A 27,839-nucleotide genomic window follows, 5' to 3' on the forward strand; every position below is an offset into this window, starting at 1 on the left:
CCCAAAAGTTTTGGGACACTGTCCATGGAGAATAAGAGCACCTCCTCCCAGCTGCCCACTGCACTGAGGCTAGGAAACACTGTCACCACCAATAAATCTTTGATAATTGATAGTTTCAATAAGCATTTTTCTACGACTGACCATGCTTTCCACCTGGCTACCCCTACCCCGGCCAGCAGCACTGCACCCCATGCTGAAACTTGCCCAAGTCCCCCCCGCTTCTCCTTCACCCAAATCCAGACAGCTGATGTTCTGAAAGAGCTGCAAAATCTGGATAGGTAAAGCCCCGCATTATCTCAGCTCACTGGTCATCATAGCAGCACCCACCCATAGCACACGCTCCAGCAGGTATATTTCACTGGTCATCCCCATCCCCAACAGCTCCTTTGACCTCCATTCCTTACAGTTCTCTGCTTCCAATGACTGGAACGAATTGCAAAAATCACTGAAGTTGGAGACTTATATCTCCCTCTCTAACTTTAAGCATCAGCTGTCAGAGCAGCTTACCGATCACTGCACCTGTACACAGCCCATCTGTAAATAGCACACCCAACTACCTCATCCCATATTGTTATTTAGTTTTGATCTTTTGCACTCCAGTATCTCTACTTGCATATCATCAACTGCACATCTATCACTCCAGTGTTAATGCTAAATTGTAATTATTTCGCCTCTATGTCCTATTTATTGCCTTACCTCCCTAATCTTACTACATTTGCACACACTGTATATAGATTTTTCTATTGTGTTATTGACTGTATGTTTGTTTATCCCATGTGTAACTCTGTGTTGTTTTTGTCGCATTGTTTTCCCTTATTTTGGCCACGTCGCAGTTGTAAATGAGAACTTGTTCTCAGCTGGCCTACCTGGTTAAATAAAGGTGAAATAAAAAAAATAAAAAATTACATTTTTGGCTGATACCGATATCCATTATTTTCATTGCCCCCAAAAATGTATACCGATAACCAATATTAAATACATTTTGGCTGCCTTTAAGCATTATAGTAATAGTTAACACACACACACATGGACGCAGCGGTCTAAGGCACTGCATCTCAGTGCAAGAGGCATCACCACAGTCCCTGGTTCAAATCCAGGCTGAATCACATCCAAAACGGGATTGGCAGTCCCGTAGGGCGGCGCACAATTGGCCCAGCGTCGTCCGGGTTTGGCCGGGGTAGGCTGTCATTGTAAATAAGAATTTGTTCTTAACTGACTTGTCTAGTTATATAAAGGTTACACACACACCCACACACACACACACCACCACACTGACCAAAAAGTTATTTTGTTGGCATTTACATATGTCCCCATTACCAGTAAAACATAATCAAAACCTTTTTCTTTCACTTACTTGCTGTGCTGTTTCATTGTTCATTTGATCATTCTCAACCAGGATTTCAATGGAATGCCGTTTGGGTCTTTCCGTGTCAAAAAGTATACCCTTTAACACTCTTTGACGTGTGAAATAACACTATTTGACGTGTGAAATAACACTATTTGATGTGTGAAATGACTCTATTTGACGTGTGAAATAACACTATTTGATGTGTGAAATGACACTATTTGACGTGTGAAATAACACTATTTGACGTGTGAAATGACTCTATTTGACGTGTGAAATAACACTATTTGACGTGTGAAATGACTCTATTTGACGTGTGAAATGACACTATTTGACGTGTGAAATAACACTATTTGACGTGTGAAATGACTCTATTTGACGTGTGAAATGACTCTATTTGACGTGTGAAATGACACTATTTGACGTGTGAAATGACACTATTTGACATGTGAAATGACTCTATTTGACGTGTGAAATGACTCTATTTGACGTGTGAAATGACACTATTTGACGTGTGAAATAACACTATTTGACGTGTGAAATGACTATTTGACGTGTGAAATGACTCTATTTGATGTGTGAAATGACTCTATTTGACGTGTGAAATGACACTATTTGACGTGTGAAATGACACTATTTGACGTGTGAAATGACTCTATTTGACGTGTGAAATGACTCTATTTGACGTGTGAAATGACTCTATTTGACGTGTGAAATGACACTATTTGACGTGTGAAATGACTCTATTTGACGTGTGAAATGACTCTATTTGACGTGTGAAATGACTCTATTTGACGTGTGAAATGACTCTATTTGACGTGTGAAATGACTCTATTTGACGTGTGAAATTACACTATTTGACGTGTGAAATGACTCTATTTGACGTGTGAAATGACTCTATTTGACGTGTGAAATAACACTATTTGACGTGTGAAATGACACTATTTGACGTGTGAAATAACACTATTTGACGTGTGAAATGACTCCTATTTGACGTGTGAAATGACACTATTTGACGTGTGAAATAACACTATTTGACGTGTGAAATGACTCTATTTGACGTGTGAAATGACACTATTTGACGTGTGAAATGACTCTATTTGACGTGTGAAATGACACTATTTGACGTGTGAAATGACTCTATTTGACGTGTGAAATGACTCTATTTGACGTGTGAAATGACTCTATTTGACGTGTGAAATGACTCTATTTGACGTGTGAAATGACACTATTTGACGTGTGAAATGACTCTATTTGACGTGTGAAATGACACTATTTGACGTGTGAAATGACTCTATTTGACGTGTAAAATGACTCTATTTGACGTGTGAAATGACACTATTTGACGTGTGAAATGACTCTATTTGACGTGTGAAATGACTCTATTTGACGTGTGAAATGACTCTATTTGATGTGTGAAATGACTCTATTTGACGTGTGAAATGACTCTATTTGATGTGTGAAATGACTCTATTTGACGTGTGAAATGACTCTATTTGACGTGTGAAATAACACTATTTGATGTGTGAAATGACTCTATTTGACGTGTGAAATGACACTATTTGACGTGTGAAATAACACTATTTGACGTGTGAAATAACACTATTTGACGTGTGAAATAACACTATTTGACGTGTGAAATAACACTATTTGACGTGTGAAATGACTCTATTTGACGTGTGAAATGACTCTATTTGACGTGTGAAATAACACTATTTGACGTGTGAAATAACACTATTTGACGTGTGAAATAACACTATTTGATGTGTGAAATGACTCTATTTGATGTGTGAAATGACTCTATTTGACGTGTGAAATGACTCTATTTGACGTGTGAAATGACTCTATTTGACGTGTGAAATAACACTATTTGACGTGTGAAATGACTCTATTTGACGTGTGAAATAACACTATTTGACGTGTGAAATGACTCTATTTGACGTGTGAAATAACACTATTTGACGTGTGAAATGACTCTATTTGACGTGTGAAATAACACTATTTGACGTGTGAAATGACTCTATTTGACGTGTGAAATAACACTATTTGACGTGTGAAATGACTCTATTTGACGTGTGAAATAACACTATTTGACGTGTGAAATGACTCTATTTGACGTGTGAAATGACACTATTTGATGTGTGAAATGACACTATTTGATGTGTAAAATGACTCTATTTGACGTGTGAAATGACACTATTTGACGTGTGAAATGACTCTATTTGACGTGTGAAATAACACTATTTGACGTGTGAAATAACACTATTTGACGTGTGAAATAACACTATTTGACGTGTGAAATAACACTATTTGATGTGTGAAATGACACTATTTGATGTGTAAAATGACTCTATTTGACATGTGAAATGACTCTATTTGATGTGTGAAATGACTCTATTTCACGTGTGAAATAACACTATTTGATGTGTGAAATGACTCTATTTGACGTGTGAAATAACACTATTTGACGTGTGAAATAACACTATTTGACGTGTGAAATAACACTATTTGACGTGTGAAATGACTCTATTTGACGTGTGAAATAACACTATTTGACGTGTGAAATAACACTATTTGACGTGTGAAATAACACTATTTGACGTGTGAAATAACACTATTTGACGTGTGAAATGACTCTATTTGACGTGTGAAATAACACTATTTGACGTGTGAAATGACTCTATTTGACGTGTGAAATAACACTATTTGACGTGTGAAATAACACTATTTGACGTGTTAAATAAGCTTGTTGACCATCAGGACCTGAATATGACTGCACGTCACATAATAATTTAACGCATTCATAATTTTTGTACGTAGTTATTACACATTGATTACACTACCACTATCTCATATATCACAACAATTAATCGATACGTATGCTATGATGCTGGTAAAGTTGTCTCGCGCACCTACAGTGCTGGTCATTAAAAAAAACTAGCTAGCTCATGGATGTAAACAATGTTCTTCCCCAAAGACATAGCATCCCTATTCTACAATGTAGAAAATAGTTAAAATAAAGAAAAACCCTTGAATGAGTTAGGTGTGTCCAAACTTTTGACTGGTACTGTAAGTATTCACACCCCTGAATCAATACATGCTAATCACCTTTGGCAGCGATTACAGCTGCAAGTCTTTCTGGGTACATCTCTAAGAGCTTTGCACGACTGGATTGTACAATATTTGCCCATTATTCTTTTGAAATTCTTCTAGCTCTGTCAAATTGGTTGTTGATCATTGCTAGACAACCCTTTTCAAGTCTTGCCATAGATTTTCAAGCAGATTTAAGTCCAAACTAACTTGCCCACTCAGGAACATTCACTGTCTTCTTGGTAACCAACTCCTGTGTAGATTTGGCCTTGTGTTTTAGGTTATTGTCCTGCTGAATGGTGAATTCATCTCACCGTGTGTGGTGGAATGCTGAACAAGGTTTTCCACTAGGATTTTGCCCATTACGTTTCTTTTTTATCCTGAAAAACTCCCCAGTCCCTAATGATTACAAGCATACCCATAATATGATGCAGCCACCACTATGCTTGAAAATATGGAGAGTGGTACTCAGTAATAGTTTTATTCTTTACAGGCTTCCTTCTTTTCACTCTGTCAGTTAGGTTACTTTTGTTGAGTCACTACAATGTTGTTGATCCAGTCAGACTGTAACACAACATGTGGAAAAAGTCAAAGGGTCGACTGAAAAGGGGTCGGCCGAAAAAGTTAGAGGTCGACCGATTAATCGGCATGGCCGATTACTTAGGGCCGATTTCAAATTTTCATAACAATCGGTAATCTGCCTTTTTGGATGCCGATTACATTACAATCCATGAGGGAACTGCGTGGCAGGCTGACCACCTGTTACGAGAGTGCAACGTCAAAAAACGGTAAATCTTATTTAGGTCAAACGTGTACATTCTGGGAAAAATTGAGATGCAGAAAAGCTCCCAGCTTAAATCCCACAACACTGTTTTGGCTAGCTAATCAAGAGAAGCAGGTAGCCTAGTGGCTAGAACTTGTAACTGAACTGAAAGATTGTAAGATCGAATCCCTGAGTTGACAAGATACAAATCTGCCATTCTGCCCCTGAAAAAGGCAGCTAACTTGCCTAGTGAAATAAAGATTTAAAAAAGCAGCTGACATGTCTACCCACAGAACAGGGTTGTTTTTCCAATAATTAAATTCTCTTTCATCACAGCAGGGAGAATACATCAGGCAAAGCACATTGATCATAGACTATCGATTCTGCTTAGTTTTTCCCAAGCTATTTCAATGCTAATTAGCATTTAGCTCTTCCCGTTTAAAACCCCTCAAATGGGATGTTGGCTTTCACAAGGAAAACAAGTGTGCAGTACTTATGGAATGTCTTTTTTTATGGCACAAGAACCACACAGAGAGAAATGAGCTGATGATTGCCTCTGTACTGTGGAATTGGTTTGCTGAATGGAATGTGCTGACTGTTGTAGTACATCTAGGTCTGTGATTCGATTGAGCCAGCTGAAGGAACTGAGGAAAAATGTTATTTTTTTTATTAACTCATGGAAGTGGATTAAAGAAAGTATCTCTTAATACCACAGTGATATAATAATGCAGACTATGTGAAGGGACCAGGAAACTGTCCGAGAGGTTGGCTTGGTTAACATCACTGTCTGTGTGGTTGCACTGAAACTGTATGACTTCTTTAGCCTGATTGTAAGGGGCAATCCTGCTAAAAGTGTTGTTTTCCCCAGATATCGATCGGTCTGTTTGATCAGTGGTTTTGCATGGTATGTGACCCATAATCTGACACTGTTAGACTGTGTGACAATTAAGCTCGCTTTGTTGTAGGTTTTCACCAATACTTTTCCATTATTCTATTTAAACATCTTGTTTTTATTGGCCAGCAATCTTTTTAACTAAGCCTATGGCAGACTTAAATAACCTGCCACGCCATCAACTGTCTGACCATGTTGTTTATCTGTGTTAATTTCTACATTGATGAATTCAGCGTTATATAAATTAAAAAGTAAATGGTCAAATCTAAAGGCAGTAGTAGCAGTACAACTGCTTACCAGGAAGTGCGGTTTTCGTTATTTGGTGGCCATAAAATTTGAAATACGTAAATGAGCTCCTTCACAGAAATGCAAATTGACACCATGTGGAAGACAAAAGCATTTAAAAACACGTAAGTGGCTATTTGGGTTCCTCTTAGCCATGTTTATAGGATTACTAGACTCTGCAGTCTCACGCGAGAGCTGTGTCCTCGTTTGAATTGCATTAATGAAGGCCTGAGATATGAGATATGAGATAGACCAGATCATGAATCCTCATTTCTTTATACATAGATTTATTTATTTTGATCTAACTTTTCATTTCAACCACACATTTCAGATTTTTTTTAAATTCTATATTCTGATATTTGTGTTTATAATCCTGAACTATTACATAGTCTACTCTGGCTCACCAGTAAATACCCCATTATGTTTGATACCCGATTACTAGACCTTGACCAGATTAAAGCGCATCGTGTTTGTTTTCCAGATCACAGCCTGTCATTGGTCTTGGCTATCTAAGAACAAACACTGCGTTAAAGGCTGCATTATCAGATGGAGCAGTTAGGCCGCATTGAAGACCATTGGAGAGCTACCAACTACACAATGGGGAACTACTCAATGTTAAGCTAGCCGGGCCCTCCACTGTAGCACTGGGAGCCTTCGCTCAATATGGTCTCCTCCAATGGGGGCTCCATGCACATGTGCCTTCATTTAAGCCCGGAACCCTAATGGGGAAGTAATAAGCTGTACGTTTGGGTGGGAGGCATATGTGAACATAGGCCTGTTGTGATACTATCTAATGAGATCACACAGGGCCGCATCCTGCTCGAGACCGCCCTCATTTGCATAATGAATGTGTGCAGATGTGGATACGCAACATATGCCACCAGTCTGTGATGTTGATGCCTCGTGAAAAACAAGGGTGCAGTATCCTGTTTCAGAGAATACACTTGTTTCAAATTAGCAAATGTGTTAGTTAGTGTGTCATAGGATTTTGTTTTTCTTTACATAATTTAAACAGAGTTTTTATTTTAATTTGGTTATGGCATCCACATTACACTGATTATCACAATGTGCCAGCCCTGAAGTTGAAAAGGATAGCTGGGTTTTTTCACCTCTTGCTCATCTACATAAAGAGAAAATTGGGAATACAATCATGTAAAACCCTAGTTCTCTCTCTTTCTCTCTCTCATGGCTCCTTGGCCTATTCTAATTGATTTGCTGTCATGGCTCTTATGTTGATAGATTGCACTGAGCTCTCAGAAAACGCTAGGTAATCACAATTGCTGCCGGAGTGACCAATAGAGTGATAAGCCATGGCCTCATTATGTACTAACGCACCAGCAGAAGGACAATTGGTGGTAGTAGTAAGATGAATAGAATTTAATGTTACTCCTACAGCTGTTTCGAATGTCACAGACTGAAATAAGACCGCGCTTGCAGAGGTCAGATCCCTAAAACCGTCCGCTCCTTCTTGGTCCACTGGCATTCTTTGTCAGTGGCTCTTCCTGCTACTTATGTTCCTTCTGTAAACTTCAGTGAACAGAGGAAGAGGGCGGGTCAGTGGTGGTGTGCCACGACCTAGCCCATCCTGAGTGTCGGCGTGCCTCATAAAATCCTTCAGTGCAGGGGGGCACAGGCCCACCACCCACCCCTCTTCCCTGCTACATGTGCAGCCTGCATGGGAGTCTAGAGCTCGGCATTCCACAGGCGCGCTCTCATTCATCTGGTGTCAGCCCTCTCTTTATATCTCCCCGATCCCCTCCCTTTGCCCTCCTCCAGGTCAACAACCCTCAGCCAAAATGATTAAACAAACCCATGGTTAGCAGGATGGGACTCACATGCAAAAATAGCATGAGCAGATGAGTGAATGGGCCCCCATATTGATGTTTCAGTCCATGAGAGATGAGGGCTCTCCAAAACACAAGGGGAACAAAGTCGAAGGAATTGATTAAACCCTGTCCGAAAAGGTCAATGTTTGACAAAATCTCTCCTGTTGTGAGGAGGCCCCCAAAAACTAGAGAGAAACTATTGTTCCTCCGGAGCATTGGATAAAGCTTATTTGTCTGTCAGAGCTGCCTATCAGTAAAATTCTTAAGAGCTAAAAAGTTAAATGCATTTTTTTTTAACTAGGCAGGTCAGTAAACACTTAAAATGATCCAATTGAAAGATTGTTTGGCTTAATAGACTTAAAACTGTTTTTAAACATGTATTCCTCTGACTTCACCATCTGCACAGACGTTCAAGCCAGCAGCACATGTATGACCCCAAGACAGGCCTAGTTCCCTGTCTTGTATGACCATACTTTAGACCTGTGTACATGTCTCCCTACACCATAGTCTTATCATTTGTCAACAGGGAGCTGTTTACCAGACAGGTGTTTGGGTCTGTGAGTGGAAGTCCTCACAGGAGGGCCTGCATGTTGAATTAAACCCTCAAGAAGTGGATTAACCCCTGAAAGAAACCATCTGAGACACAAAAGTGGAAACCACTGACTTTTGTCTACCCACAATACTTCACCAAAGACAGAGGAGAGAGGTGGGATGGGGATGGGGGCTATATGTAGAGGGGAAAGAAAAATAGAGAGAGAGGGACGGTTAGAGAGTGCATGTTGTGTTGTCCCAACAGCCTCCTGTTTTCTATGCCGGAGTCAGGAGCTCGTTGACAGATTTATGGGATGTAATAATCTGGGTGTATATCACCCAGCCTGCTCTGCACTGGCAGGTTTGTAATTGGCTCTCACACCTGGCTGGGATTGGCTAGGCAAGGCTATAACCTACATACAACTTGAAAGTTAACCTTGGAAGAGGCACTACAAAAAAAGGATTGTTGTACTGAAGAACACCCTAACTTGGCTCAATAGAAGCAAAAGTGTTTTTGCCATAATTATCACTTTACAGAGGAACTGCTACTGTACATTAAAAGGGTTGTTATAGCTTTCAGAAGAAGCTCAACTACGCGATGCAGTTACAAAATGCAAGATGTGTGAAAAGTTGAACTGCTCGCAGAACATGTATCGCCATCCGTGGTTCCTGTTTGACTAAACAGAGCTAAGCTGAGTGCCGAACATTTCCTTAATTACTCCGTCCAACCCTGGACAGTGAAGCCAGACAGTGTTCTGTCATAGGGCTAGGGGCACTCCAACAGCGCTATCAATCACAGCCCTGCTGTGGCTCTGCTCTCGATGAGTCTGTTACAGTACCGCCAATGATGCAACAAACACCTCACCCCCAACAACCACCATTCCACCATGCATAGCTGCCTAACCAGGGCTGCCCTGCGCTTATTTCTCCATGGTGATCAGGATGCAGAGCACACCCCAATGGGACCGTCCCAGTCTAATACAAAGGACTGATCAGGATGCAGAGCACACCCCAATGGGACCGTCCCAGTCTAATACAAAGGACTTATCAGGATGCAGAGCACACCCCAATGGGACCTTCCCAGTCTAATACAAAGGACTGATCAGGATGCCGAGCACACCCCAATGGGACCGTCCCAGTCTAATACAAAGGACTGATCAGGATGCAGAGCACACCCCAATGGGACCGTCCCAGTCTAATACAAAGGACTGATCGGGATGCTAGGAAGCAGGCAGTGTTGTCCATTGAACTAAAACAGCGCAGCAATGCTGCCTGCTTGAGTCTGCTCCAGTTTCCTCCTGTTTGCTTATCTACTGTTGCATGAAATGGAGTGAGTCTGTGTTTGTACTGACGGAGTGTTGCAAATAACCCCTTGCAGGGATAGACAGCTACTACTGTGTTAGAACATGCTACAGTTATTAGGTACACAGTCAAAATTGTATTGGGGTTTCTAGAAAAGAGAGGATGCTTATAAAAAAATAATCAACCTACAGTATATTTTTCAGTTTTCTTGGAGGTTTATGCCGCAGCATTGAGTTTCTGACCTAAGGATATGGAATGAGGTGAATATGAGTGAATAGCCTAAATGGGAGAAGAAGGAAATTCGTAGAGGTTGAGCATTGCTCTTGTTTACTTTGGCCCTGTGGTCTATAGGTGTCCATGTCCTGTATCTTGACCCTCCGGTCTCTACTCCTCCATTAATGACTTTGATGTAGGATTGCACAGGAGTCATTTACCCTTGTCTGAGGAGAGACGTGTAACACCCAGCACTTAATTTGTGTGGTTCTCGCTACATCGTGGTATGTAGAAGATGTCACATAAAATTGTGGGTCTTCTTTAACCTGTATTTTAGGAATTTAGCTGTGTGTAATTAATGTAAATATGTTTTTTCCCTCTGACTTATCAAACAACGGATGCATTGAAAGGGATCCTGATTTGTATAACACTCACGCTTCTCAAGGCTGGTTTTGTCTGAGGCTTCTATTATAATCTCACTAATCATACGTGTCAAAGAGTGGAGGAACTATTCATCCCTGACAATGGGGATTTAACGGTGGCCACAGTGGTTGTGTGCTGGCTACAATGAGCTACACCACAATAACCTTCTCTGTTTCTCCGGGGTGACTCTACTCTACTCCACTGGCTGTATAGCCTGGTGGTCCTGACTGACTGGCTGACTGGCGGGGTGATTCTACTCTACTCCACTGACTGTATAACCTGGTGGTCCTGACTGACTGGCTGACTGGCGGGGTGACTCTACTCTACTCCACTGGCTGTATAGCCTGGTGGTCCTGACTGACTGGCTGACTGGCAGGGTGACTCTACTCTACTCCACTGGCTGTATAGCCTGGTGGTCCTGACTGACTGGCTGACTGGCAGGGTGACTCTACTCTACTCCACTGGCTGTATAGCCTGGTGGTCCTGACTGACTGGCTGACTGGCGGGGTGATTCTACTCTACTCCACTGACTGTATAACCTGGTGGTCCTGACTGACTGGCTGACTGGCGGGGTGACTCTACTCTACTCCACTGGCTGTATAGCCTGGTGGTCCTGACTGACTGGCTGACTGGCGGGGTGATTCTACTCTACTCCACTGACTGTATAACCTGGTGGTCCTGACTGACTGGCTGACTGGCAGGGTGACTCTACTCTACTCCACTGACTGTATAGCCTGGTGGTCCTGACTGACTGGCTGACTGGCAGAGTGACTCTACTCTACTCCACTGACTGTATAGCCTGGTGGTCCTGACTGACTGGCTGACTGGCAGGGTGACTCTACTCTACTCCACTGACTGTATAGCCTGGTGTTCCTGACTGACTGGCGGGGTGACTCTACTCTACTCCACTGGCTGTATAGCCTGGTGGTCCTGACTGACTGGCTGACTGGCGGGGTGACTCTACTCTACTCCACTGACTGTATAGCCTGGTGGTCCTGACTGACTGGCGGGGTGACTCTACTCTACTCCACTGACTGTATAGCCTGGTGGTCCTGACTGACTGGCTGACTGGCGGGGTGATTCTACTCTACTCCACTGGCTGTATAGCCTGGTGTTCCTGACTGACTGGCTGACTGGCGGGGTGACTCTACTCCACTGGCTGTATAGCCTGGTGGTCCTGACTGACTGGCTGACTGGCGGGGTGACTCTACTCTACTCCACTGGCTGTATAGCCTGGTGGTCCTGACTGACTGGCTGACTGGCGGGGTGACTCTACTCTACTCCACTGGCTGTATAGCCTGGTGGTCCTGACTGACTGGCTGACTGGCGGGGTGACTCTACTCTACTCCACTGGCTGTATAGCCTGGTGGTCCTGACTGACTGGCTGACTGGCGGGGTGACTCTACTCTACTCCACTGGCTGTATAGCCTGGTGGTCCTGACTGACTGGCTGACTGGCGGGGTGACTCTACTCCACTGACTGTATTGCCTGGTGGTCCTGACTGACTGGCTGACTGGCGGGGTGACTCTACTCTACTGACTGTATAGCCTGGTGGTCCTGACTGACTGGCTGACTGGCGGGGTGACTCTACTCTACTCCACTGGCTGTATAGCCTGGTGGTCCTGACTGACTGGCTGACTGGCGGGGTGACTCTACTCTACTCCACTGGCTGTATAGCCTGGTGGTCCTGACTGACTGGCTGACTGGCGGGGTGACTCTACTCTACTCCACTGGCTGTATAGCCTGGTGGTCCTGACTGACTGGCTGACTGGCGGGGTGACTCTACTCTACTCCACTGGCTGTATAGCCTGGTGGTCCTGGCTGACTGGTGGGGTGACTCTACTCTACTCCACTGGCTGTATAGCCTGGTGGTCCTGACTGACTGGCTGACTGGCGGGGTGACTCTACTCTACTCCACTGGCTGTATAGCCTGGTGTTCCTGACTGACTGGCTGACTGGCGGGGTGATTCTACTCTACACCACCTTTGCTCTTGCCAGAGAGACCACCTCCTATCTGCTCCAAAAACGGAAAACCCGCTGGTTGTGTGTAATCCAGTTGGATGTTGGAGGAAAGCCAAATCTCAGAAAAACAGTATGTTGTCCTTCTGGAAGGAGATCCTCATTCTGAGTTTGTCAAGTTTGTTCATTAATGATTGAACATTGGCGAGTAGTATGCTCGGTAATTGAGGACGGGTCGCCCGTCTTAAACTCACTAAGACCCCACCACGTCTACCTATCCTTTGACGTCTTTGCTTCCTACTCTCCAGTAGGACTCCCAAGCAGCTAGGCGCCTTACCGAAGAAGCTATTCCGTTGTTCCGCCTTCTCAGTGTGTATGTGGAAGTCGGGTGGACAGTGTGTACTAAGTGATTCGTATTCCAATAGTTCTACCCGGGTGTACGTAGTAATGCACGAAACAAACTGATTAAGAACATTTGAGAAAAACACTAGAAAACCTGCAATGTTTTAACAGAGCTCAAGGCGAGGCCATCTTAACCAGTTAAACTGCACAAGATGGCACATACAGTGGGGCAAAAAAGTATTTAGTCAGTCACCAATTGTGCAAATTCACCCACTTAAAAATATGAGAGAGGCCTGTAATTTTCATCATAGGTACACTTCAACTATGACAGAAAAAAAAATGACAGACAAAAAAACATCCAGAAAATCACATTGTAGGATTTTTAATGAATTTATTTGCAAATTATGGTGGAAAATAAGTATTTGGTCAATAACAAAAGATTATCTCAATACTTTGTTATATACCCTTTGTTGGCAATGACAGAGGTCAAACGTTTTCAGTAAGTCTTCACAAGGTTTTCACACACTGCTGGTATTTTGGCCCATTCCTCCATGCAGATCTCCTCTAGAACAGTGATGTTTTGGGGCTGTTGCTGGGCAACACAGACTTTCAACTCCCTCCAAAGATTTTCTATGGGGTTGAGATCTGGAGACTGGCTAGGCCACTCCAGGACCTTGAAATGCTTCTTAGGAAGCCACTCCTTCGTTGCCCGGGCGGTGTGTTTGGGATCATTGTCATGCTGAAAGACCCAGCCACGTTTCATCTTCAATGCCCTTGCTGATGGAAGGAGGTTTTCACTCAAAATCTCACGATACATGGCCCCATTCATTCTTTCCTTTACACAGATCAGTCGTCCTGGTCCCTTTGCAGAAAAACACCCCCAAAGCATGATGTTTCCACCCCCATGCTTCCCAGTAGGTATGGTGTTCTTTGGATGCAACTCAGCATTCTTTGTCCTCCAAACACGACGAGTTGAGTTTTTACCAAAAAGTTATATTTTGGTTTCATCTGACCATATTACATTCTCCCAATCTTCTTCTGGATCATCCAAATGCTCTCTAGCAAACTTCAGACGGGCCTGGACATGTACTGGCTTAAGCAGGGGGACACGTCTGGCACTGCAGGATTTGAGTCCCTGGCGGCGTAGTGTGTTACTGATGGTAGGCTTTGTTACTTTGGTCCCAGCTCTCTGCAGGTCATTCACTAGGTCCCCTCGTGTGGTTCTGGGATTTTTGCTCACCGTTCTTGTGATCATTTTGACCCCAGGGGTTGAGATCTTGCGTGGAGCCCCAGATCGAGGGAGATTATCAGTGGTCTTCCATTTCCTAATAATTGCTCCCACAGTTGATTTCTTCAAACCAAGCTGCTTACCTATTGCAGATTCAGTCTTCCCAGCCTGGTGCAGGTCTACAATTTTGTTTCTACAATGTGATTTTCTGGATTTTTTTTCTCATTTTGTCTGTCATAGTTGAAGTGTACCTATGATGAAAATGACAGGCCTCTCTCATCTTTTTAAGTGGGAGAACTTGCACAATTGGTGGCTGACTAAATACTTTTTTGCCCCACTGTATCTGAGACCAGGCTACTTATAGGCCTACGAAACTCAATTATAAAAATGGCTGACATTTATTCTAGTCGGCTGCCAGCGGGCCATATACATTTAAAAAAATAATAATTGGGGTTTAGCTGGGTGGGGCAGAAATGAATGGTAGTGATAACTCAGGAGAGGATGAGTGTCTGTTGACAAAGAGATCTGTTATGATTGTTGTCTGAATATGAATGGGACGCAAACCAGCTGTTTCTCAGAGAAGTATTTTATAGCGCTAAGACATGATTTTGAACATTTGGCATATTCTTTTCCAGACATGTCCCATTAATAGTGTGTTTTTTTAAGAAGTGATTTGTAACAATGACACAAATGAGTAGGTTTTTCTCTTTCTAGGCAAGTCTTTCTCTAGGCAAATTACCCCTGTGACTGACTTTGAGCTTTTTATTTTTCCCTGAGTGAAAGAGACTTCTAAATTTTAACATCTTCAATCAGATAGATGACTTTCACTGTAGCATCTATGTTCTCTGATGTTCTTATATAATAACATAATTTTCATGTTACACTTCCTTAACATATATTGTATGTATTGTCAGGATTTTACAAACAAAATCAGCTTTCAAAAGCACTCAATAGTACAAAATGTATTACATTTGTGTTGTTATCAAAAGAGAGTAAGATTGCCAACCTTGAGAAATCACTCAAATTGGCACCATGAGGGCATTCTACTATTCTGTTATTGACCTGCTAGCATGCCCATGGGAAGAAACATTAAACAAAGGAGCTGGCAGAAAAGCTGAGTGGACAACCCTGAAGCCTCAGTAGGCATTCGCAAAATATGGCTGTGTTCCTTTCAGATATTGAACCAGGGTGATGACACGTACTTGGCATAGACGACATCACTTTTCCCAACTGCCAGAGCTGTTTTCCTTCATTTCACATGCTGGCATAAATAGAAAAATATGTTGTATTGTTCTGAGAAATTTCACTTTCTTCGGTCCTTGCTCTCGCTCTCTACAATTGTCTCTCTGATAGCATGCTGCATGGTTAAAGTTACATTTATGTAGGCTATTTAAGTGTTTTACCTAGTAGTTAGTCATCTTTCCATTCTTTTAATCTTAACATTTCCTGTCAAAGACGATGTGTAGTTGTTTTGATGTGAAACCCTCCATTCATGCTACTCAACTGTCATTTATTAGAGGAAGGAAGGAAACGCACTGGAAAAATGAGCATAGTCATTCATCTGCAGGTTTCTTTAGTCTTTGGAAGACTATCTGTCCTCATATCTGGCTTCTGCTCTCAGAATGATCTGATTCACCATACCATCCCAAATGGCTAATGGTACTGTCAAAGGAAGATGTGGATTTATATTCCTCTGGCTTTCAGTCACAACTCTATTATCTCATCTCATCTCTGTCTCTGACCGCTCCTGGGCCTTTTCTGCCCCTCTTCCTCCCAGAGAGGAGATGGAAAAGTCAATCAATTCTCAGTTTCAGATGGTCTTTTAATGTGGGTTTCTGTTGTCATGGGAATGGTGTAAGCCCTATTTATTTAACCCCAACTGATGTATTCACGTGTCAAGCTCTTCTAGGAATACTGAATGATACTGAATGCTAGTTACCACGGTGACCATGTCCTCTGGATGAGGACACTGAAGGTCCTGTAGACAACTTCCTACAGCAAAGCTGCATCAGTATCTGTCAACAACGAGAGATAATATTTAATATCACAATATTTCATTACTGACAGAGTAAAAACAACAATTTTGTAAACTTTTTTGCAAAAATACAGTTACAAAATACATTGAGTGTTCAAAACATTAAGAACACCTGCTCTTTCCATGACATAGACTGACCAGGTGAAAGCTATGATCCCTGATTGGTGTCACTTGTTAAAACCACTTGAATCTGTGTAGATGAAGGGGCGGAGACAGGTTAAAGAAGGATTTTAAGCTTTGAGACAATTGAGAGATGGATTATGTATGTGTGCCATTTAGAGGGTACATTTTTTTTAAATGGGTGCAACTGAATATTAGGAAGGTTTTCCTAATGTTTAGTATAGTCAGTGTATAAAGCTGTGGTAGCCATGTTTTCTGTTGCTGTCTCTTTAATGTTGAGCCTGTTTGAAGGGAAAGTGATCCTCCTCATTGAAAGAATTTGGAAGTTGTGAGGAGGGTTAGTCACTACTTTGATATAAGCACCATACACTTTACTGGGTTTGTTTTTCTTTCTGGGTGAATCACTTGCCTTTATTTCAATGCACTATTCTGGTCAAAACACTGGGGTGGCGAGCTGCTGTCAACACTGCTGCATTTGGGTTTTGTCTAGATCCACCGTAGTAATCACTATGAGTACCATCTTATCTGGAGGATTCAGTTGTCTACATACTAGATCCACCGTAGTAATCACTATGAGTACCATCTTATCTGGAGGATTCAGTTGTCTACATACTAGATCCACCGTAGTAATCACTATGAGTACCATCTTATCTGGAGGATTCAGTTATCTACATACTAGATCCGCCGTAGTAATCACTATGAGTACCATCTTGTCTGGAGGATTCAGTTATCTACATACTAGATCCACCGTAGTAATCACTATGAGTACCATCTTATCTGGAGGATTCAGTTATCTACATACTAGATCCACCGTAGTAATCACTATGAGTACCATCTTATCTGGAGGATTCAGTTATCTACATAATAGATCCACCGTAGTAATCACTATGAGTACCATCTTGTCTGGGGGATTCAGTTATTTACATACTACATCCACCGTAGTAATCACTATGAGTACCATCTTGTCTGGGGGATTCAGTTATCTACATACTAGATCCACCGTAGTAATCACTATGAGTACCATCTTATCTGGAGGATTCAGTTATCTACATACTAGATCCACCGTAGTAATCACTATGAGTACCATCTTATCTGGAGGATTCAGTTATCTACATACTAGATCCACCGTAGTAATCACTATGAGTACCATCTTGTCTGGAGGATTCAGTTATCTACATACTAGATCCACCGTATTAATCACTATGAGTACCATCTTATCTGGAGGATTCAGTTATCTACATACTAGATCCACCGTAGTAATCACTATAAGTACCATCTTGTCTGGAGGATTCAGTTATCTACATACTAGATCCACCATAGTAATCACTATGAGTACCATCTTATCTGGAGGATTCAGTTATCTACATACTAGATCCACCGTAGTAATCACTATGAGTAAGTACCATCTTATCTGGAGGATTCAGTTATCTACATACTAGATCCACTGTAGTAATCACTATGAATACCATCTTATCTGGAGGATTCAGTTATCTGCATACTAGATCCACCGTAGTAATTACTATGAGTAAGTACCATCTTATCTGGAGGATTCAGTTATCTACATACTAGATCCACCGTAGTAATCACTATGAGTAAGTACCATCTTATCTGGAGGATTCAGTTATCTACATACTAGATCCACTGTAGTAATCACTATGAATACCATCTTATCTGGAGGATTCAGTTATCTACATACTAGATCCACCGTAGTAATCACTATGAGTAAGTACCATCTTATCTGGATGATTCAGTTATCTACATACTAGATCCACTGTAGTAATCACTATGAATACCATCTTATCTGGAGGATTCAGTTATCTACATACTAGATCCACCGTAGTAATCACTATGAGTAACATCTTATCTGGAGGATTCAGTTATCTACATACTAGATCCACCGTAGTAATCACTATGAGTACCATCTTGTCTGGAGGATTCAGTTATCTACATACTAGATCCACCGTAGTAATCACTATGAATACCATCTTATCTGGAGGATTCAGTTATCTACATACTAGATCCACCGTAGTAATCACTATGAGTACCATCTTATCTGGAGGATTCAGTTATCTACACACTATATCCACCGTAGTAATCACTATGAGTACCATCTTGTCTGGAGGATTCAGTTATCTACATACTAGATCCACTGTAGTAATCACTATGAGTAAGTACCATCTTATCTGGAGGATTCAGTTATCTACATACTAGATCCACCGTAGTAATCACTATGAGTAAGTACTATCTTATCTGGAGGATTCTGTTATCTACCTACTAGATCCACCGTAGTAATCACTATGAGTACCATCTTATCTGGAGGATTCAGTTATCTACATACTAGATCCACCGTAGTAATCACTATGAGTTCCATGTTATCTGGAGGATTCAGTTATCTACATACTAGATCCACCGTAGTAATCACTATGAGTACCATCTTATCTGGAGGATTCAGTTATCTACATACTAGATCCACCGTAGTAATCACTATGAGTTCCATGTTATCTGGAGGATTCTGTTATCTACCTACTAGATCCACCGTAGTAATCACTATGAGTACCATCTTATCTGGAGGATTCAGTTATCTACACACTATATCCACCGTAGTAATCACTATGAGTACCATCTTGTCTGGAGGATTCAGTTATCTACATACTAGATCCACTGTAGTAATCACTATGAATACCATCTTATCTGGAGGATTCAGTTATCTGCATACTAGATCCACCGTAGTAATTACTATGAGTAAGTACCATCTTATCTGGAGGATTCAGTTATCTACATACTAGATCCACCGTAGTAATCACTATGAGTAAGTACCATCTTATCTGGAGGATTCAGTTATCTACATACTAGATCCACTGTAGTAATCACTATGAATACCATCTTATCTGGAGGATTCAGTTATCTACATACTAGATCCACCGTAGTAATCACTATGAGTAAGTACCATCTTATCTGGATGATTCAGTTATCTACATACTAGATCCACTGTAGTAATCACTATGAATACCATCTTATCTGGAGGATTCAGTTATCTACATACTAGATCCACCGTAGTAATCACTATGAGTAACATCTTATCTGGAGGATTCAGTTATCTACATACTAGATCCACCGTAGTAATCACTATGAGTACCATCTTGTCTGGAGGATTCAGTTATCTACATACTAGATCCACCGTAGTAATCACTATGAATACCATCTTATCTGGAGGATTCAGTTATCTACATACTAGATCCACCGTAGTAATCACTATGAGTACCATCTTATCTGGAGGATTCAGTTATCTACACACTATATCCACCGTAGTAATCACTATGAGTACCATCTTGTCTGGAGGATTCAGTTATCTACATACTAGATCCACTGTAGTAATCACTATGAGTAAGTACCATCTTATCTGGAGGATTCAGTTATCTACATACTAGATCCACCGTAGTAATCACTATGAGTAAGTACTATCTTATCTGGAGGATTCTGTTATCTACCTACTAGATCCACCGTAGTAATCACTATGAGTACCATCTTATCTGGAGGATTCAGTTATCTACATACTAGATCCACCGTAGTAATCACTATGAGTTCCATGTTATCTGGAGGATTCAGTTATCTACATACTAGATCCACCGTAGTAATCACTATGAGTACCATCTTGTCTGGAGGATTCAGTTATCTACATACTAAGCCTACATAAAGTTGATAATGTTTCCTCTTTGAGCTTACACCCTTTATAGTTGATGTTTATCTGACTTGCCTGCCCTGTCTGTATCTCTTGAGCTTGAGACGAACCCTCCTTTTGAAACGGAAGTTTCACTACAAATATTTAGTACATAACAAATGCACCTCTGTGACTCTGTGCAAATACTTTGACAAGGCAGAGTGATAAGGAAACAAATATCTGACCGATTGAGTCACCTGATACTCTTCCTAGAGATTGGGTGCAGCCATGACTTGGCTAGGACAGAGTTGAAGTCTTCGATGGTGATGGGTGTGGGAGGTAGTGCTTTTCGGGTTTAGCTTGTTAGCGGTCACATGATACCGCCGGTCCTCTGGGAGTCGCCACGCAGGCAGGCGGATAAAGCATGGTGTTGGCGGAAGGAATGCGCTCCCGGCTGGAAAAGGTTTGCAGTGCACAGAGAGGTCCTGCTACCGCCAGCTTCCCAGAAATATGGGGCCCAGCCACAGAAACCCAATCTTCCACTCCACCAGGCAGGCAGGCCCGGCAGGCCCTGTAGCCAGAGCTGAATGGGGCTGGATGCGCTGTGGTGATCAGGACCCACGCAGCCATGCAGGATTAATGAATGAATGGCCTTGGATTGCATTGGACACATCATCATGCAAATTTGTTGACATCCACTTGTAACAGTGGTGGGTAAGGAGACATGAGTTAGACGACCCCTTCTCTTTTCCCCCTCTCTCTCTTTCCACATTCTTCTATCCTCTCCCCCTAGAGTGCCTGTCAACCCCAGTGGTGTAGGTGCTCACCTGCCTCTCTAATATTCAAGAAGATGGCAATCTGAGAGCTGAACATTTGCGTTGTGATTCATGTATGACTGCTTCAGAGAGACTGGCATTAGTTTCTGGCCTTCTATTTTGGTGCCAGAGCTGGAGTTGGTTTTGAAGCAATATATATTGTATCTGTCCTTTCTGTCTCCACGGCAATGTGCAATGGAAAAAAGGCACACTTGTCATCCAAATGGTTTAAAGATGTAATTGAACCATAACACCGCTGATGTGAGCCTTTTGTGGTGGAGTGAAGATCTCACTTGACAAATGGGCCAGAGAAAATAAACTGGCATATAGTCATGAAAGAGAGAGAGGCCTAACCCTGCCAGTGATGAGCTGCCTGGAGCCCCACAAAAACCCATCAGATCTATGTTTAAATATTATTCGAAAACTATCAAATATTTTCAGCGTTTGCTTTAGCCTGTTTGGAGGTCCAGATGGGCAGGGTTGGCACTTTTGCAACCATTCTATTGGTTCCATTGCACCAGGCAAGCTCAATCAAGCCCAGCTTATAGATATGAAATGATTTAAATAGTTTTTAACCCAGGTCTGAAACCTAATGATCTGCTTACTGACATGTCAGGCATTTCTATTATATAGAAATATCCCAGGCTGATTATCTTTGCCTCTCCACTTCCACATAGGCCAGGTTAGTTGTATTCATTTCCCCCCCAGATCTATCATAAGGCGGGCGATTTCTCCTCGCCCTGTCAGAAGTCCTTTATTTGGTCATTTGTTGTGGGTTGCAATCTCCACACCCTTTCCAACAAACCCATCTGCTTTCTGGTAAAGCCATATTAAGGGTCAGTGCAAGATGGTTGCTACTGGCGGCTACACTATTCAATAGGACAATGTCAGGTAAAAGTTCTAGGTTTCAGAGCAACACAAATGCTGCGGTAGTAAGACAAAGACATTATTTTTATGATTTCAACAAAAACAAGGGACCCATAGATCAATTTCAGCTTGATTCATCTGCCGCCATGGATTTTTCTTTTGAATTTCTTGTTTGTCTCAGTCTGTGTTGTGCAGTGCGTGCCTGTTTTCTCCCTCTCCTCGCTCCACACCTAATTGTGTGTGCTAATTGGGCTTGCCATGGGGACTGATTACAACCTGGAGCTCTCTGTGTGTTATCACATGTGTCATATCCCATCCATCACTTTTTTAAATTATGCATTCTATGTTATCTCCTCCTCTCTAAAGAGACTCATTACTTTGCCATCAACTCCCTTTTTGCTCCCCCTGCCTCTCATACACCAGGGTCAAGGCCTTGTCTCACTGCCAGAGCCAGACAACACCTCAGAGCTGGGTGACAAATACCCAGATACTCTCTGCTCCGGTAGGGGGCAAATAGCACACCCTTCTACCCCTCACACAGCTTGGGGCTGATGTATGACCACCAGGGTCAAACACTCAGACTCGACCCCAGCCATGGGGAGAGGGGATAGTACAGTACCCAGGCCAGGGCTGCCCTGTGGTGGGGTAACTACATGTACAGAAATACACAGACAGCATGGGCGTTCCATGGCCCCTCAACACTGATTATCCATGGCCTTAACACTGCTCCCCCCCCCCCCCCCCCCCCCTCCAGTGTGGTGTGTCTGTGTGTGAGATACCCGGTAGTCAGCGGTTGGTAGACACAAGGCTAGCTGTGATTGACAGGTCCCTGGCTCCCCATGCTCCATTACGCCAACATGGCATTCCCCCTCTATCTCTCGTTTGCTTTATTTGTTTTTGGTCAAGGGTGTGGTGCATGCTCCTCCCAGGCCCCTGAGTCCACACAGTAAGATCTCAGAGGAACTCTGAGGAGTTTTACACAACTTTAGAGCTACAGTACTTGTATACGCCAAAGTATACTACAATGCATAGCCTACTACTTATGTTTAGGTCTCCAAAACATCTAAAAAGGAGACAATACATCCATAGTTTATCAGGAGAAAGGACACACACTGCCTGTGGCATTTGGTCTTGTTGGTATAAATGGATTGAGGCCCCAGGTGGTCAAATTGGAGAAGCTGAGATGGTCACTCAGAGGTTTGATCACACATCCTTACATGTACCTCATCTCTCACTGTGATTGGTTGTGTCTCTGTCGAGCATGACAGTTCAAGGTGAACTGATTTCTTTCAGAAGCTCTTTTCTTTGGGGCATGATAAATGACCACTTCTGAGTTTAATAGAAATCTAGACATGTATTTCAGTCCTTGCAGTTCTACTGAATGTCATAGTACAGTGAAGACTGAATTGATTGAATTGACTGAAAAGACCCAAGTACTATGGTGGCGTTGCTCTTGATCAGGTTATCCATAAGCATGAGGATCATTACACATACACCTTCTAACCCCTCTGTTGTCCTTCTCTCCACAGCCGTGCGATCAAAACCAACCAGGACCTGCTCCCAGAGACCCCGTGGATCAACATCTTCTACGATGACTTCTGGGGCACCCTGCTCACCCACAGCGGCAGCCACAAGTCTTACCGGCCCCTGTGTACCCTCTCCTTCCGCCTCAACCATGCCCTGGGCGGCTTGGAGCCCTGGGGCTACCACCTAGTCAATGTGGGCCTCCATGGGGCAGTCACAGCCCTCTTCACCTGGTTGGCCCGCCTGCTGCTTGGAGGGGGCCTGTGGAGCCTCCTAGCTGGGTTATTGTTTGCCTCGCACCCCATTCACACAGAGGCAGTGGCGGGCGTGGTTGGCCGGGCCGACGTGGGCTCTGCTCTGTTCTTCCTGCTGTCGCTGCTGTGCTACGTACGTCACTGCACCCTGCGAGGGGGCTCTGCGGGGCCCTGCAGGCTGGGGGCCTGGCTCCTGGGCAGCCTGGGCTGTGCCGCCTGCAGCATGCTGTGGAAGGAGCAGGGGGTGACGGTGCTGGCCGTGTCGGCCCTCTACGACGTCTGTGTTTTCCACCGGCTCAAATTGCGTCAGGTCATCATGCTGGTTTACAAGGTAAACAGTTTGTCCTTGCCCTGCGGTGTTGTTTTTTCCCATGTATCTCATTTCCTCCTCTCTCTCCCCTTGGCAAAAGCCTGGCAAACCGCAAAGTGGAAAGCTGATCTGTTCACATGGGTCTTGCTATGTGGAAGTATTCCTGTGTGTTGTTTGTTTTCATTAGGATGTCATTTACATTTTTAAAATTCATGTATGTACAGCTGTGTGATCTGGAATGAGCTGTTGTTTTGTCCTCTGAATGCAAGGAAAATATACAAGTGGGGAAAGAAAACAATATACTGTTTTTCTATTTATCCTGTTTCTTCATGGAAATTGTTTATATACCCATACAAACACACAGAAACACACATCCATACATGAATGTCAGAGCAGTGACTAGCACTCCAAACCCTTCTTATTATCCCTAGGGTTTTCAGTGGTTAGCTTCGCCCACGGTTGGCTGCGCATGAACTACCATTCTGACGCTGTGTTCAAACGTTTAGAAACGTCAATAATCATTGCTTGCGAAACGGTTTTCGAAACATACGCTGATATTAAACTTATCTTTCATATCAGTCTGATAGAATCACTCAAATAAAAAATATATACTTACTGTAGCAGTTTGGCACAGATCCACAAGTTGTGTGCCTCCAGCTGACGAACTACACTTCCTCCCATGTTACGCTTACAAACAGGTGTTCAGAGCATGCTAGATAGCTAATTAGCACGGGTGGCTGCCTATCTTCCGTGTGTTTTCCATAACAAGCGATGTAACATGGCCGTGTGGGAACACTAACCCTAACCCTATAAAGGTGTGTAGTAATTGAACCTTTTGTTTTTTGGAAAAAAATGTTTTGCTGAATTGAAAAATACGTTCCTTATGTTTCCAAAACCATACGGAAGCGATGCGTTTTTACGTTCAGAATGAGCTTTGGGGATCTTAACAAAACGCCCTCAGCCAGATGATACTATCGTCAATAGACACTAAAGCAGTTGGCGTCTATGAATGGGTTATGCAGTGACATGAGTTAGGGAACCATATTATTATGGAAATGGGGTCATGGGAGGCTGCTAGAGAGTTTTGTCAGTTGAATTTGAATTCCCATCGTGCCTACATCATTACATTATCCTTAAACAGTGTCATTATCATTATGCATCATTGCCTTCCCTTGCAACATGATTTGTTAGCAAACCCCAATTAGAAAACGCTTTAGTAATAAGTAAACCATTGACCCAAACTCAGTTTGTTAATGATTTGTTAATTACTCGTCCGTCACCATAATGTAGTGCATGTTATTGAGATGAATGATACTGTAATGTAACATAATGATGATGAGGAGCTATTTTGTTTACATGAAATGCATAACATTGACATGAATCTTCAGTGTGTGTGTGTGTGTGTGTGTGTGTGTATGTGTGTGTGTGTGTGCGCGCGCGTGCTTGTGTTAACTGCGCCTTGTCAAGTGCTTACTGTCTGCTGTCTAGTCAATGTCACTTCCACCAGTCTTTGCGCATCAGGCCAAGTTGAAAAAGACGTGCACAAATGTGACAAAAGGGATCCAAGAAGAGTCGATGGCACTCTAGGATGCTGACGCATACATGCGAAGGATGAAGGGTGTTTCTGGGAGCGGGAGAGTTGGTGGAGGGGGGTGGGCGGGGGACAGGGGAGAGTGAATGAACAGAAAGAAAAGAGGGAGAGACAGGAAGAAAAAGTCTAGCTTCTCCGTTTTAGTGCTCATCACAGTGTGAAAAAGTGAGTGAGGGCCCTTGCTGTCTTTGTCTCCATGCTAGCCTCTCTCTCTTGATTTAAGTCTTATCTGAGGTTTGGTGTCCTCTGGAGTACTGCCCATTCGTTGACAGAGGCATACAGGGCTGCTAATAGTGTGTCAGGGCTGGCTGGGAGAATGCAGTGCTAGGAGGACTGAAATAAAGTATACCTCATATCTGACAGCTTCTCGACATTTGATTGGAAATCCACCGTACCAACACATCTCCCCTGATAACCCTTCCCTGAGACGAGAGTCGCAGATCTACTTACACAATGTTCGCATGGATGGACCCGAGCCTATGGATTTCTGTCATGCTTTGCCATGGTGTTGATGAATGGTCTTGGCAGACACCCGTGGGCCATAAGCTATGCATACGCATTTCTAGTGTGCAGCTTTGGGGTGGCAGTTGTCCGTTTCACAGACGCACTGCATATCTTTGAACCCCAGCACAGAAGAAACAAGCAGGGAACGTTGAGTGATGTTAAGGCTGGCAGGTCTCATGCATTCCTTGTTAATTGTAATGTTACAGTATGTCTCTTTCTGTGATCACGACGCCAAGTCACCTGAATGAATTCTACTTTGTTATTATATTAGGACCAGCATTCTCTCTCTCTCTCTCTCTCTCTCTCTCTCTCTCTCAATCTCTCTCCCTCTCTCTCTGTCTCTCTCTCAATTCAATTTAAATATAAGGGCTTTATTGGCATGAGAAACATATGTTTACATTGCCAAAGCAAGTGAAATAGATAATAAACACTTAGTGAAATAAACATTAAACATTACACCCACAAAAGTTCCAAAAGAAAAAAGACATTTCAAATGTCTATATACAGTGTTGCAACAATGTGCAAATAGTTAAAGTACAAAAGGGAAAATAAATAAACATACATATGGGTTGTATTTACAATTGTGTTTGTTCTTCGCTGGTTGCCAACAGGTCACAAATCTTGCTGCTGTGATTGCACCCAGCAGATATGGGAGTTTATCAAGATTGGATTTGTTTTCAAATTCTTTGTCGGTCTGTGTAATCTTAGGGAAATGTGTCTCTAATATTGTCATACATTTGTCAGGAAGTTAGGAAGTGCAGCTCAGTTTCCACCTCATTTTGTGGGCAGTGTGCACATCGCCTGTCTTCTCTTGAGAGCCAGGTCTACCTACGGTGGCTTTTCTCAATAGCAATGCTATGCTCACTGAGTCTGTACATAGTCAAAGCTTGAACAGACTAGTAATAGGGGTTGCAACAATGGCGGCAGATAATTTTAGAAAGAGAGGTTCCAGATTGTCTAGCCCAGCTGATTTGTAGGGGTCCAGATTTTGCATCTCTTTCAGAACATCAGCTGTCTGGATTTGGGTGAAGGGGAAGCGGGGGGGGGGGGGACTTGAGCCAGTTGATGTGGTTGATGCAGAGCTTTTGGGGTAACCAGGTGGAAAGCATGGCCAGCCGTAGAGAAATGCTTATTGAAATTCTCTATTACTGTGGAATTATCGGTGGTGACAGTGTTTCCTAGTCTCAGTGCAGTTGGCAGCTGGGAGGAGGTGCTCTTATTCCCCATGGACTTTACAGTGTCCCAAAACCTTTTGGAATTACTTCTGCAGGATGCAAATTTGTTTGAAAAAGCTAACCTTTGCTTTCCTGACTGACTGTGTGTATTGGTTCCTGACTTCCCTGAAAATGTGCATATTGCGGGGACTATTTGATGCTAGTGCACAACTCCACTATGTGTTTTTGTGCTGGTCAAGGACAGTCAAGTCTGGAGTAAACCAAGGGCTATATCTGTTCTTAGTTCTACGTTTTTTGAAAGGGGAACGCTAAGATGGTGAGGAAAGCACTTTTAAAGATCAACCAGGCATCCTCTACTGACGGGATGAGGCCAATATCCTCCCAGGATACCCCGGCCAGGTCAATTAGAAAGGTCTGCTCGCAGAAGTGTTTTAGGGAGCGTTTGACAGTGATGAGGGGTGGTCGTTTGACCACGGTCCCGTACGACTTTCTGTCGGTTGACATTTCCAGAACTGTGTTCTAGGATATTGAAATGGGATCCTTATGTGATTGTGGCTTTCAGTCTATTACTTTATCATTTTATATCCACTGCAAATCTCCCATTGTGTTATTATGGGTTCGTTTTGTGGTTTCAAACATGTTGACAGTTAAGAGCTAGGAGCTTGAGAGTTATTATGTGAAAGCAGAGTCATTCTGTGAAGTCAGTGCAATAGTATATTATTCAGTCCAAGTTCTCCAGTAAGAGGGGATTTCTACGCAACATGTTAATTTGGATAGCCACTCTAGC

The 27,839-nt window shown here is 42.7% G+C and overlaps 1 protein-coding gene across 1 annotated transcript in view; it reads left to right on the forward strand.

Annotated features, from left to right (window-relative positions):
- Nucleotides 1-27,839, forward strand: part of LOC110498083 (protein O-mannosyl-transferase TMTC2) — a 163,971-nt gene that overhangs the window by 55,914 nt on the left and 80,218 nt on the right. Inside the window, exon 2 of the mRNA XM_021574670.3 lies at nucleotides 23,224-23,803. Coding sequence (XP_021430345.2) covers nucleotides 23,224-23,803 — 580 coding nt within the window. The remainder of the gene's footprint in view (nucleotides 1-23,223; nucleotides 23,804-27,839) is intronic.

Source organism: Oncorhynchus mykiss, chromosome 2 (genome assembly GCF_057628025.1).
Source record: "Oncorhynchus mykiss isolate SJ-2025 chromosome 2, ASM5762802v1, whole genome shotgun sequence".
Lineage (NCBI taxonomy): Eukaryota > Metazoa > Chordata > Actinopteri > Salmoniformes > Salmonidae > Oncorhynchus > Oncorhynchus mykiss.